At 39.2% G+C, this 14,706-nt stretch overlaps 1 protein-coding gene across 1 annotated transcript in view; it reads left to right on the forward strand.

Annotated features, from left to right (window-relative positions):
- Positions 1 to 14,706, forward strand: part of CCDC175 (coiled-coil domain containing 175) — a 69,667-nt gene that overhangs the window by 12,306 nt on the left and 42,655 nt on the right. The window contains exons 5-9 of the mRNA XM_029950821.1: positions 468 to 696; positions 4,506 to 4,628; positions 7,410 to 7,519; positions 10,111 to 10,192; positions 14,157 to 14,293. Of these exons, the coding sequence (XP_029806681.1) occupies positions 468 to 696; positions 4,506 to 4,628; positions 7,410 to 7,519; positions 10,111 to 10,192; positions 14,157 to 14,293 (681 nt within the window). The remainder of the gene's footprint in view (positions 1 to 467; positions 697 to 4,505; positions 4,629 to 7,409; positions 7,520 to 10,110; positions 10,193 to 14,156; positions 14,294 to 14,706) is intronic.

A 14,706-nucleotide genomic window follows, 5' to 3' on the forward strand; every position in this document is an offset into this window, starting at 1 on the left:
CTCTGACTCCTGTCTGTCAGAACAAGGCCAGCTCCCTCCTGGGCCCTCCGTGCAAGGCAATGGCATAAGAAGGTGGCGGGAGGGGACGGTGAGACATTTATCTTCCTTTGGCTTAACTGGATGTCTCAGGGTAAGATAGCTATGGCAGTGCTACGTATCAAGATTTGGTCAGATTCCACTCATCTGTTCAAAAGTTTGAATCCCTGTATATGTAGAATAACCCATGGTTATTTCCTGGTATGTAGGACCACAGGACATTTCTGCAGTGGTAGACAGTTGCAAGATTGACATCTGTCTTTTGGTTCCTTTTGTCCTCCTCTCAGCCAAGTTTAGGTAATCACAAATATACCTCTAAAATAAGCCTGCCTTACAATTTCCCTCTCTGTGGTGATCATCTCAGCAAATAGCCTTTAAGTTCCTTTCCTAAAAGCCATAGTTTCGGTGCCATGAACAATTCCTTCCCCCAGGGAACAGCAAGAGGAGCTGGCGAAGAAGCATGAGAAGTTCGTGGTGTCCCTCAACCACGCGATGGGAGAAAGAGCTGCTGCCATTGTTTACACCAATGAGACTTACACCAAAATAAACTCGGAGAAAAAAGAACTAGAATTCCACAAACAATGTCTCAAAGAAATACAGGAACAAATGGAAAAAGAAAAACTGACATATTTGAAAAGAAAACAAAAATTGAATGAAGAGGTAAGTGGCATGATTTACTTTAAAAAAAAATACAGAATTATACAGAGTCTCGGGCAGGAAAGGCTCAAGGCTAGCACGCGTTCTGTGTGCTATCTGCTGGGAACACAGGGATGGCACACTGGAGCCCCTTGGGGGAGACACTGATGTGTCCTAGCATCTCAGCTCATGGGAAAGATTGTGAGCGGCACCCCAAGGGTGCTCATAGGCGGCCCTATAGGGACAAGGAATTTGCCTCTGCAGCATCTCCTTGCCTCTAACTGTTCTGAGGCCGCATCTCTATGGACAGGACCAGGGAGGGACTCCAGCCCCAACAGAGGCTTCAGGCTCCTACTAAATGAATCAGAGCAGCACAGCCAGCAGAGGGGTGAGGCAGAACCAAGGGCTCCAATAGGACAGAGTATTCTGAGGGGCACCTGGGTGGCTCAGTCAGTTAAGTGCAGCCTTCAGCTCAGGTCATGACCACCTGGCTCACAAGTTCGAGCCCTGCATCAGGCTCTGTCCTGACAGCCTGGAGCCTGCTTTGGATTCGGTGCCTCCCTCTCTCTGCCCCTCCAGCTCATGCACACACACACACACACACACACACACACACACTCTCTCTCTCTCTCTCTCTCTCTCTCTCAAAGATTAAAAATAAAATTTTTTTAAAAGAGCATTTTGAGATTAGCAATATTGGGAGGGTGCAGTGAGAATTGCTGTTGCATCTTGGTGTCTGCTAGATTCTGTTAATGAAAATTCACCATCAGAATGGCTTGTGATGGTTCCTCTCTGTTCTGCACCAGAGGAGAGGTGGGCTGTCTCCGTAGGAAGTGCCCGGGCAGACCTCCTTCTCCTCAGGAGAATTGCTGTTGAGTTCTCCCTCTTTCCTCGGCATCGTGGGAATGGGCCTGACTTAACGCAGGAAACTGGCTAGGGCTCACAACCCCGCCGGACCGATGGAAGGGAGAGGGAAGGAGGAAGGACCGATGGAGGATTTATTAAATTGCCTTTCTTGAGTCTTAATTAAAATTTAGTGGAATACAGTCTGACAGTGACCAACATTTGGTTCTTATGGTGACTGGACTCTCTGATAAGACTTGGACTATTTATAAATTCCAATCAGGAATCACCGATATCTTCAGATATAGTTCTACACTAAAAGCATGGATTATTTTTTTCCAGTATAAACAGTTTAGCCCTTTGTCATCCTTGGAATGGGAACTTTGTGAAGTAGCTGGCAAGGAGTCTTTCTGGCAGTCTATAGCTGCTAAACAGACTTTGTAAAAGCGGAGTTTTCCTGGACCTTTTCAGGCTCCACAGGGCAGGGATTGTGGCTTGAATTCCCTGCTATGTCCAAGTGCCACGCCCTTGAGAGGCGCTCTATAGTACGTATTGAATGAATGAGTTTCTAACTTCATTTTCAGACTTACAGGGAAGTGTTTCCACCTTCCCGTTTTTTTTATTATGTTTATTCATTTTTGAGAGAGACACAGTGAGGGAGGGGCAGAGAAAGAGGGAGACACAGAATCCAAAGCAGGCTCCAGGCTCCGAGCTGTCAGCACAATCAATGCAGGGCTCAAACTCACGAACCGCGAGATAATGAGCTGAGCCAAAGTCAGATGCTCAGCCTACTGAGCCACCCAGGAGCCTCCCTTCTGTTCTTTAATATAAATGTTAAAACACAAGAAAGGAAACCCAGGGGGGCTTCAGTTAGGGAATTCACAAGCATGACACGTGTTCTTCCATATGTGACTAGTCTTTCTCAGGCATCCACACACTTTTTCTAACACAGGCCAGATAGTAAATATTTAGGGCCTTTGTGGGCCACACAGTCTCTGTCACAACTACTTAAATCTGCCATTTTAGCATGAAAGGAATAGTACTTAAATGAAAGCAGCTTTAGAATAACAGGTGGCTAGATTTTGGGCCCACTTCTAGAAGTTTGCCTACCCTTGATCTATCGCCCTGGAAAAGGGCACCAGTTAAGATACTTTCAGACACAGGGACCCCTGGGTGGCTCCGTGAAGCACTGATTTAACCTCAAGTCATGATCTCCCTGTTCTTGAGTTCGAACCCTGTGTCTGGTTCTGCACTGACAGCACATAGCCTGCTTCAGTCTCTCTCTCTCTCTCTCTCTCTCTCTCTCTCTCTCTCTCTCTCTCTCTCAAAATAAATAGACATTTAAAAAAAGATGCTTTCAGATGCAAATAGCAGAAGCCCTAACTCAAACCTATCTTAAATAGAGCATTTATTATTCCAATTATAGTAGGAATTCCCAAGGTAAGGTGGCCTCCAAGATTAGTTAATTCAGTGGCTCATCCCTCCTCTCCTCCATCCTTCATCTTAAGGCTGGCTCTGTGGTCACAAGCTGACTACCAATAACAACTGGGTTGTACTGTAAGTAGAAACAGGAAAATCTTCTCCAACCAAAGACCATAAGTCTTCTTGTTGTGCCCGATCTAGCCTGGTCAAGAGATCACCCACCCCTGGAACAGGAATGGATCCTAAGGGATCCCATGTGCCCGTGGGCTAGACCAAGTGGGGTGGATATTAAGGAGTCAACCACCGTTGTTCACTAAAGGCACATGATAGGCTGAGGTAATAACCTGTTAATTTCCTTTACTTCCCATGAGAAAGGAAAAACTATTAAAGCATCAGAGTCTTCAAATCGTAAGCTTGCCTCTTACACAAAACAAAATATTTTTTGCTAATTCTGAGATTGCAAGACCTTGGGAGAAGTCGTAGGCCAAAGAATGAACACAGAATTCCAATTTTCAACAAAATGTATTAATCACAAGTTTCCATTCATATGTAACTGACCTGGTGCTGAGATAATTGACAATGGTCATGTTCATTCACAAGACACTGTGGGCACAAGGGGCTGATAGCTTTGACAGAAAGCCACCCAAATGTACATTGTCATAACTTTAATACAGAGGGGGATAGTTAGGCTTTCTCAGGCCTAACTATTCAGTTAGTTACCTTGTTCTTGATAATTCGTGTTGCCAGAAAAATACGTTGACGTATTTGATTTTGATAAGAGGAGGACTTGCTTCATTGGGTCTGACAAGTAATCAGAATATGTTGGATCTTGGCAAAATGGTAAGAGGTTGTCCAAGACTGTGTGCTCCCAGTCTCCAATGATTTTGTTAACTTTGTTTTTAGTCTGCTTTCTTTCCCATTAAAAAATGTGAATTTAAGTATTCAGACAGTTCTTCATTTTTTTCTTTGACTTTTCTGATCTTATAAATCTAGTAGTCATTGCTATGGTGTTTTACTAGCAAATAGCTACAGTGGCTGCTGTGTTTATAATTTGCTATTAATGATCATTGTCTTACTGCTCTTGTAAATTTACTATTTCAACATTTATGATTACAGTTGTAGCTCAGTATTCTTCCTGTGATGTTGCAAAACAAGCAAACCCTGGGTTGGTTTTTTTTTGTGGGTTTTTTTAATGCATTTTGTTGTTGTTGATAGACTGACTATGGTATACTTAGATTGAATATGAATAAGGTTGATAAAATAAAAAGATTTTATATTTATTATTTTGACTGAGCCTGGGTAGCTCAGTTAGTTAAGCTCCGACTTCGGCTTAACTGATCTCACAGCTTGTGGGTTCGAGCCCCAGGTTGGGCTCTGTGCCGACAGCTCAGAGCCTGGAGCAGGCTTCGGATTCTGTCTCCCTCTCTCTCTGCACCTCCCCCACTTGCATTCTGTCTCTGTCTCTCTCAAAAATAAACAAACATTTAAAAAAATGAAGAAATAAAAAGATTTCCTAAACTTTGTTGTTCTCCTAAATTTTGATTGGTTTATTCTGTTTATCCCTACAGATTGAGGAATATAAAAAACTCTGTGTACTGACTAGGAAGAAGATTTATAAAAAGAAGAAACAACTGGATACATTAAAACTTAAAATGTCAAAAATGAGAGAAAGAGTTAGTGCCAGCACAGTGGTAAGAAACAATAAACTATGTCTTTCCAAGACTGTCCAGGGCACCTTGATATATACACCGTCTTAAATATAACCAGGAGCAGGGGCTTTTTAAAGGAGCTGATTTTACTCCATCCGCACGCCTCTGAGAGAATGTTTTCGGCATGATAACGTGTTCTGACATCGTATTTAAAATGTTATAGTGCAATTGTGCTGCTTCTTCTTTGGGAATATGGTCAGAAGAAGGAAGTCTGGATTACCTTAGGTACAAATTGCATTTGACCGAAATACTATAAAATGTTTATTTAAAATGCACGCAGAACTGGCCAAAAGCATACCGACGATACATAGCATCTCCATGAGAGGCTTTATTTTACGTAACCAAACGAATAGCCTCGGGCAAAGTCCTTAATTCTGAGTGTGATAATCAAACAGCATAGGCTTTCGATTTATATTGGCTACAGGAGCATTGATATGGGAAGGGGACTATTTGTATGAATTAGAAAAGACTTCAGAGCGCTGCACTTCTATTTTTTAAAATTGGTAATATTGATTGAAAGCCAGCCCTCATAAATGTTTTGTGAGGATTATCCTTATTCTTAAGGATAAAGATAAAACTGAAGCTTCTTCAGGTGACTCTAATGGAAGAGGGTGATGATAGTACCACTTCTGTATTAATTAAAACAAATGCCTGCTAATCTTCTATCGCAGTTAGTTGAATTAGGTAGTCTTTGGCGTATTTCTTCTATCTGTATGGAGAATTACATGTAAAACTACATGAGGCAACAGTCATCACATTTCTTACCAGAAACATTATACTTCTTATCAGAAAACTCAGTTACTTCCCTTATACTTTTTATAAGGTGGTTCTGATCATCTTATAGTGTGTCTATTATGATATCCAATTACAGAACATTAGTAGAATCAAACTTTCTCCCCAGTATATGTATTTAAAAAGGTCACTGGGACACCAGTCGGTTAAGCCTCCAAATCTTGATTTCGGTGCAGGTCATGATCCCAGGGTTGTGGGAGCCCATGTTATTGGGCTGCGTGCTGGGCGTGGAGCCTGCTTATGATTCTCTCTCTCCCCCACTGCCCCTCCCCTGCTCTTGCATGCGGGCACAATAAATACATAGGTAGATAGATCATCTTTATCTGTTTTTCAAATATCTGTATAGTAAGCCAGCATGAGTGAGGCTAGATTCAAAGGAGAACAGAAGGATTATATCAGATTGACTTTATCTGCGGGCCCAAGCTCCTGTGTCTGGTTTGGGTCTCATAAATAATAAGTCAGGTGCTCCACCAACCCAGCTTGGGAAGATACAGTAAGTATTCCTTCACCTGTACTCCAAAGATCTCGAAGACCAAATTATGCCAGACTAGAAGGTGGCAGGGATAAACTCCCCTCCAGTGTCACCTCCGCCTCTCATAAGCCGACCTGCCCACCCTAACTCCACTCTACCAGTGAAGAATAGTGTTTAAAGCACAAACCTGAGTGTCACAGAGACCTGGGGTTCAAATTTTTAACTCAACCAACCTGAAGTTTCCTTACCTATAAAATAGGGTAATAATATTGCCTACTGCGGAGGGCTGGAGGCTCTTGTGAGGCTTTTAGCTGAGTGCTTTGTATTTGGTAAAGGTGGTTATTGGGGTTGTTACTCTCACCACCTGCGCCATTAAAAAACAGGGTTTGCTATGAACTGAGACAACAGGGAATCCCAGGTTAATCTTCGTGCGGTGTCTTCAGTGTAGACGACTCTGCAACCTGGTCAAGCTGAGGTGATGTCGCCGGGAAAGAACAATGGGTGACTCTCAGGGCGGCCTACATGTCGAGGGCAGGGGGGACTGAGGACGAGAGGTGACAGATGCAGGGCCTAATGGGCCTTGAGCACACAGACACTCATGCTCATGGATGGTCTTGGTCCTTTAAACAGTGTGCTCAGGTTGGACTTCAGACCCTTGTCAACTCTGAAACTAGTCATCACCCAGAAGTTGAGTCATATAGGTGCTTCAGAGAAAGAAAGATATGGGGGGAGCTTTCAGGCACCTGTCTGGTACCAGTGTTTCTCTGACTCCACGTTGATATGTTAGGTGGCATTAACATATCAACTTCCTGTGATAACTCCATCCCAGGGAGCAGCAGAATTTGATGAACTTTCTTTACCTCCCGTTTCTCATTTCTCCCTCACAGCTAAAATGTAGACCCAAGGCTCTAATATGTTTGCCTCCCCTTTTCTTTATCCAAAACTGCATTGTTAAAATATTTGTTACTTTGAATTTTTTCTATTCATACTTCATTCTTTTAAATGATGCTGATATTTCACCACAGTACCCAGCTGTTACATTTCCAAAATGCTGAGTAAATACTAAGAAAACTTCTCTTCAACATGAGCATATTTGTCAGTTAATTTTTTTTTACTTTTTTTTATTAATAACACTCATTCTCATGTCCTGGAATATTTTGAAGATGATTATGAAAATACGGATTTGTTTAGATTTATTTTAAAAGGTAGCCAAAATGAATTCATGTCTTAAAAGCTGTTTTTATAGTTTTCATATTCTCATTTGCTATATTTGGTTGCTCCAAAATTTTGGGTTTTTTTCTGATGATTTATTTCAGAAGTATTTCTGTCCAAGTTTGTTCCATGAGTAAATAATTTTAATGATTGCTTTTTTATTTTAGCTAAAGGATACCCCCAATGTCAGAGTTGAATGAATGTTACGTGAATATTTAGTGAGTTGAACACTGCCGTGGATCATCTGGTGACAACTGAATGCCATAACTTTATTGAATTTTCAATAGGTTCTTAGTGATCACAAGTTAGAGATCGCACACCTGCAAGGATTAATAAGACATTGGGAACAAGAGATTGACGAAACGAAGAAATCCTATGAGACCCTGGAGAATAAAGTGTAAGTTCAATGCTTTATTTTTACTAAAGCATTCTAGATAGTTTCTTTAAAAAATTATTTAATATTACCCTGAGAACGATATTCTCTTAATTTACTAAAATTTGTGATCGTCAGATTTACAAAGCGACCTCGTCATCTGGAAATTAGCCAGTCTTCCATGTGATCAAGAGAAAAAATTGAGGATGATACAGTCATTTTAAGAAAAAGGAAGGACTCTTTGGAATCAATTATCCCACTTTAGTTCCTGTTTCCCTGCAAACGAATATGTCCACAGGGGAAGGCATTGGTGGAAGCTCCTATAAGGTTCACCTACCCTTGCTGTAGTTGTTGTTAGTCAAGGGGGACTTAAAGGACTTATCGAGAAAATACAAGGATGTTTCAAGGCAAAACCTATGGGACTAGAACCAAAAACTTAAGGAAATCTGTCCACCCCAAGGAGCACAGTCTCTGCTTTCTTTTGGGGACCATGTTTCATTCTCTCTTTATCTGCATACTATGTTCTCTCCATGGGGGAGCCCCTGGCTAAGCATGGCCATTCCAAACCCTCTGAGTTTACCTGTCACATGTCCATCTATCTTTAGAGACTGACCCACAGACTTCTCCCAGGAGAATTCCCAGATTTTTCCCATCAGAAGGTGTTTGGCTCTGCTCTGACCAGGAAGGTGGAGTCTTTGTAGTATGGCTTCCAGGCCTCCCCCCAGATTCCGTTGGCAGTTTAAAAGACAAATTTTGGACTTAGTAGATTCCTCAAAAGGCAAGTAACTTCACATGGGGAATCTTGTTACAATGTAGCTTATTTCTATACAGGATTAAATGTTTTGTGATTTATGTATGTCTTCCAAAACAGCTGTTACACAGTACAGTGCTATTCTGCCATCATCAAGCCATAAGATAGTCAATAATCTTCATACTCAGTACCAGATTGAAAAATGTAAATCTTGGGGTGCCTGGCTGATTTAGTCTTGGTTGTGAGTTCAAGCCCCTTGTTGGGCAAAGAGTTTACTTAAAACTAAATTTTTTTTAAAAGTATAAAAGCTCGAGTCATACTACAACTAAATCTCAGAATAAAAAAGTCGTCTTCTTTGAAAGTGATTCAATAGTTTTAGTTCATGCATATTTTAAAGAAAAACTAGGCAAATAACCATAGAGGAAGATACAGATTAGCTCTTCAGTTATTTCTAGGAGTTATGATTTAAAAACTTGCTACCCTGATGAAGTTTTACTTATAAGCAGGCTTCATGTTAGCTGATTTGTTTTAAATATACACTGAAGAAAGAAATGGGGATTCATTGATCTTCTGTTTTTAATGGCTCATCATTTTTTTTTCAATCTCAGCTTTTCAAGAGTTTTAATTCATGTGGCATATCTGTGAGGAAAGGTGCATTTGGTTAATTTGATGACTGGAGATTTCGGTTACCTCCTTTGTTATTAATAAAACTATACTTTTTTCTCTTTACTACTAAGCAAATTAAAATTCTTATGTTCTAATTTCTCCTTTTGTTCATTCAATTTCTCTATTTATGGAAGTGAGAAAAGGCACCTAGATCTTGGTTGGTAGATTTGAGGTGTTGAATGTTATTTTATAATAGTCTGTAAGATTCTTTAAGAGTGAGTTATACAATACACTAAAATAATTTGCAGGAACCCATCTTCCTATTAATCAGTAAACCTTAAGGGCACCTAGGTGGCTCAGTCAGTTAAGCCTCCAACTTTGGCTCAGGTCATGATCTCACATTCGTGGGTTCGAGCCCCGCGTCGGGCTCTGTGCTGACAGCTCAGAGCCTGGAGCCTGCTCAGATTCTGTGTCTCCTCTCTCTGTCCCTCCCCTGCTCATGCTGTGTCTCTCTGTCTCTCAAAAAAAAAAAAAAAAAAGACCCTATGTGAATTAGTCTCTCTCTCTCCAGTCTTCTCATAATTCTCTCCTCATCAAGTACACAAAACTTGTTCTTGCCTCAAGGTATTATCACTGGCTGTTCCTTCTACATGAAAAGCTCTTCAGATCTTCACCTGTCTGGCTCCTTCTCAGCATTCAGGTCTTTCACAGATCATCTCAGGAGGCCTTCCCATAACACCAATCTGCAACCGCACCCTCACTCTTCCCTTTTTCTGCCCTTCACCCTACTTTGTGTCTCTCAAGCACTTAACACTATCTGAAAATAATAATAATAGTTATTATTAATACATTGTATTATATTAATGCAATTATAATAAAATTATAATATTTGTAACTATTATATATAAACATAATAATTTATAACATATTAATATAATTATTATAATTATGATGATGATAACTTGCTTATATTCCACTTCACTGAAGTATAATTTCCATGAGGGCAGGGACTTTGTGCTGTATCTCTAGTACCTATAACACCTGCAGAGGACAAGTGTTTAATAATTGCTTCTTAATACATAAAGTATTAATGCATTGAAAGAGTAAAAAAAATTTTTTTTTGCTTATTTTTGTCAATATAGCCATAAATACGTTGTATAGGAAGATGGGGACTGGAAGTTTCAGGAGTCATAAATAGATGTGACTTTACTGGAAAACATGCCCTAATATGAATCTGTTTGTCTTTCTTTGATCGTAGACAATTTTTTACGAATAACCAGGAAAAACTGGAAGATTCATCTAGTGTTAAAAAAGATGAACTTTTGCAGAAGATAAAGCAGGTAGGAAGATGGAAATTATGCCTTTTTTATTATTATTGGTGTTTATTATAGTTTTTATTTTTAGTTAATATTTTAAATATATTTGAGAAATGTGAAATTTTCCAAAAATAGATTTTTCATGAATTAGTAATCCCCATGATCATTTGCAGTAATTCATTTAAAGATTTTTATCCCCTCCCAAAGTATTTTAAATATATGAAAGAGCCAGTGTCGTCTATGTGAAGATGAATTATTTGGTAACTTTTCATGCGGTTTTGGTTATATTACATTAGAAATACCCAAATCGGGGGAGAAGCACTGGGTGTATTATGGAAATCAATTTGAAAATAAACTATTAAAAAAAATCCAGATCAATGGGTATTTTTCATGTGAATTATTTAGAAAAGAATGGGACCTTCCTGTTTTTGTGTGGTACCTGTAAAGCCTAGCAACCCAGACTGCTCTTAGTAAGTAGTGAAATATTGGAGTCAGATTAGCATCTGGGAGACCTCTCTAGACATTTTAAATCTTAGGTTAAAAGAAATATCATAAGTACTTAATTACGGGTGTAAACCAAAACTTAACCACAAAGTATTCAGTAAAGCACTCTTTATGACAATTGAAAAATTAGGGGGAAGATACAATTAAAGTCCAACATAGGGCCTTGATTAGGTAATAGCTCATATTACTGCATGACAAATAGACTATAAAACAGGACAAGGCAGATCTCTCCCAGAAGAATGATTTGAACTGATTAAATTCTTTTCATTTGGTTATGAGCTAATGGCATTAGGGATGGCTTCCCTCCAGGTTAGACCTACTCTGATTCTTTAGTTGTGAAGATTCCGAAAGACAGAAACTAGACAAGGTTGGTTGGTTGGCTGGGCAGTCGGTCGGTCGTCTGGTTTTTAAAGTTGTCTTTCATTCTCTGGGCAAAGGATTTCTCTTTCCATTTATTTCTTATTCTAGGAGCTGCCAGGCAGGCTTCAGATGATAACTTCATAGTTTGCAGCCCCCAACTGTCTGGAATATCCAGGACCCCTACACTGGCATGGCTTCCTTGCTCATAGGGGCAAATGCAAAGGGGTTTCCCTTTCATCTGTAGCCCTCAGCCAAATTCCATGAGTTCAAGTCAGCGACTGCTTTAAAGGAATAGGGCTCTGGCCCAATTATTTCCACTGGACTTTTGGTTGCAACCAATCTTGATTCTATTGAGGCATAGGAGGCAAGTTCAGTGATGGCATGAAATTTTATCCTAGCTTTAAGTTTTTATCATAAAATATTATACAGGTACAGAACAGCACACACATTATAAATGTACAATCCTTATATATATATATCTCTCTTGATGGATGTAATTTATTAATTACAATGAAGTCCAATTTATCAATCTTTTCCTTTTTGGTTTTTATGTCCTATGTCATAAAGACATTATTTCATAAGCTTCTAGAAGATTTATTGTTTGACCTTTCACATTTAGAACTACAAGCCATCTGTAATCTGTGTGTGTGTGTGTGTGTGTGTGTGTGTATGCATGCATGTCATGAGATGATGGTCATGATTCATATTTTTCCATAAGATTGTCCAGTTAACTGGCACCATTTAATGGAAAGATAGTCTTTTCCTGCACTCTTATAATGGCATGTTTGTCATAAGTCAAATGTAGATCATAAATACATCACAAATATGTGTGTAGATCTGTGGTCTTTCTATTGTGTTCCTTTGAACTTGTTTTTCCCCTCACATTAAAACCAGTCTTTCTTAATTAGCAGCTTTTAACATAAGCCTTTATAGTAGCAGTATAAATCCTTCAACTTTGTTCTTCGAGATTGCTTCCTCTGTTCTTGGCCCTTTGAATTTCTATCAGGCTATCAAGTCCTACCAAAAACACCTGTTTGCATTTTGACTGGGGTCCATTATATCTGTGGATCAGTTTGAGGAGAATGTCGCATTCTTAACAATGTCAAGGCTTCCGATCCATGAACATGGTGTACCTCATTTACCTCAGGTCTTCTTTGTTCCCTTTGACTTATTCAGTCACTATCATGTTCATGTTTTTTTATTTCTCCTGCTTGGGATTTATTGGGCTTCTTAAATCTGTGAATTTCTGTATTTCGTAAGTTCTGCAAAATTGTTAGCCATTATCTGCTCACATATTTCATTCTCTTTCCTCTTTGAGACTCTAAGTGTGTGTGTGTGTGTGTGTGTGTGTGTGTGTGTATACACATGTGTGTACAATTATTTGTGCTAATATACATATCCTTTACGTTTTTTACCCTCTCTTCTGTGTTTTCTACCTTTTGTCTCCCCCTGCTATATTTTGGGCAGAATGGTCTTATTTCAGCTTTTAATTTTGCTAATTGAATTTTTCAGTTAGTAATTTTCAAATCTGCATTGTCTATTTCAACTCCTTGCCATAGTTTTCAAGTATGTCTGATATTTCTTTGATTATAATAAATACAATATTTTTATAGTTCAGTATTTGATTCCATTCATTATCTGATGTTTTTATAGGTTTGTTTTTGTAGTCTTTTGCTTCTGCCAACTTTTGTTCATGCTGCCTTATTTCCTTCTGTTCCTGGTAGAAAATTGTACACCAGACATTGCATTTGGGGGGAAAAAAAGTTTGTAAAAACAATTTGAAGCTTAGGATGATCATATCTTCTTCAGGAACAGACTTTCATTCACTTCCGTCAGGTGGCTAGGGTTTTACCAGTCCCAAACCACTTTAATGCACCCTTAGGTTCCCTGGTGATCAAAATTAGGCTGAACCATGGCTTGTTCGCTTCCTATTTACCCTTCTCCAGAGCGTGAAGCTTTGTGGGATCCCAGGCTAAAGTGGTGGAAGGACTCTAAGTGTTGATTTTTGTCCCTCTTGTCAGGTAAGAGAACTAAAATTCCATTTCCAAGTGGTTTCCTCCATATCAATCACTGTCATCGGGATTTTTTTTTTTTTTTTTTGAGTGGGAGAGATAGAGCAGGGGACGGGCTAAGGGATAAGGAGAGAGAATTGTAAGAAAGTTAGTGCAGAGCCCAATAAGGCAGGGCTCCATCTCATGACTGTGGGATCATGACCTAAGCAGAAATCAAGATTCAGATGCTTAACCAACTTAAGCCACCCTGTGCCCTCTACTCTGAATCCTTGTAGAATTAATCATTATCTTGTTAGCTCTTCAACACTTAAAAAAATTTTTTTTAATGTTTATTATTTTTGAGAGGGTGACAAGTGCAAGTGTGGGAGGAGGGGCAGAGAGAGAGGGAGACACAGAATCTGAAGTGGCACAGAGTGTGAAACCCACAAACCACAAAATCATGGCCTTATCTGAAGACTGGCACTTAACCGACTGAGCCACCCGGGCCCCCCAGTTCTTCAATGCTTTTAATATATATTTCCATCCAGCTATTCTAGTGATCCTCAGCCAAAAGGTTATTTTGAACTACTCAGCTCATCACTCCTACAAAACATAACTTTCTTACCTCCTTCGAAGCAATTCAATAGAGACATCTTAAATACACATTTCTTAAACACAAAGTTCACTAGTAAGCACTAGTTTTGTCCTTGAATAGAAATATTTAACAAGAAGCAGAAATATTTAACAAGTATCCCATCAAAGAGATTTTGAGCAAGAACTTCTGTTGGTGTTACATTTTCTCTTCCCTAGTGTAGTTTAGCTTCTGGGAAAAGGACTCACAGATCCTGTTGAATGATCTCAGTTCATTAACCCCGATTCTTATTTCAATATGAATGATTACTCTGTGGTTTTTGCATCAGTGTCTACTACCTCTTTACACTTCTGTCATAATTTATAGGAGAGGGCCCAAAATGTATAATTGCATATCTGACATAGAATTAAATCATTCAACATTTACGGCATAGTCATTGTGTGCTAAGTAACCTACCCAGTGATCTAGAGTTGCCATATAACTGACTCCCATCAAAGGAAATGTGAAACAAATCCTCTAATTGCTTTGTGTTTTTTTCTAGATGGCTGAAAAACTACACAAAAATCGTTTAGAGAACAAAGATCTACAGGAGAAATTGCAAACTCTTACCAGACAATATAAGATTGTCTCAAGTGAGGAGGATAAAGTTTTTACACAGAAACAGAAAATTGCTAATGAGTATGTTTCTGTCCATGATCTGTACATGAATCACCATGTCATGGTTATGGGGCACTTTCCTTGCCATCAAAATGGTGCTTCCACTTAAACTTATCCTAGTTTTAAAATCTATTGACAACAATGAAATATTATTTGCTTCAAAATAACCACACTCCTAATCTGCTTCTATATGTACTGAGTAATGCTTCCCTCATATGGGTCCAATCAAATCCATTAATACCATGTGTATTATATTTACTTCTAAGTCAGATTCTTTTTTTTTTTAATTTAATTTAACATTTATTTATTGTTGAGAGGGAAACACAGAATCAGAAGCAAGCTTCAGGCTCTGAGCTGTCACACAGAGCCCAACACAGGGCTCAAACCCAAGAACCATGAGATGATGACCCAAGCCGAAGTCGGCCACTTAACCA

Source organism: Suricata suricatta, chromosome 9, assembly GCF_006229205.1.
Source record: "Suricata suricatta isolate VVHF042 chromosome 9, meerkat_22Aug2017_6uvM2_HiC, whole genome shotgun sequence".
NCBI classification, from domain to species: domain Eukaryota; kingdom Metazoa; phylum Chordata; class Mammalia; order Carnivora; family Herpestidae; genus Suricata; species Suricata suricatta.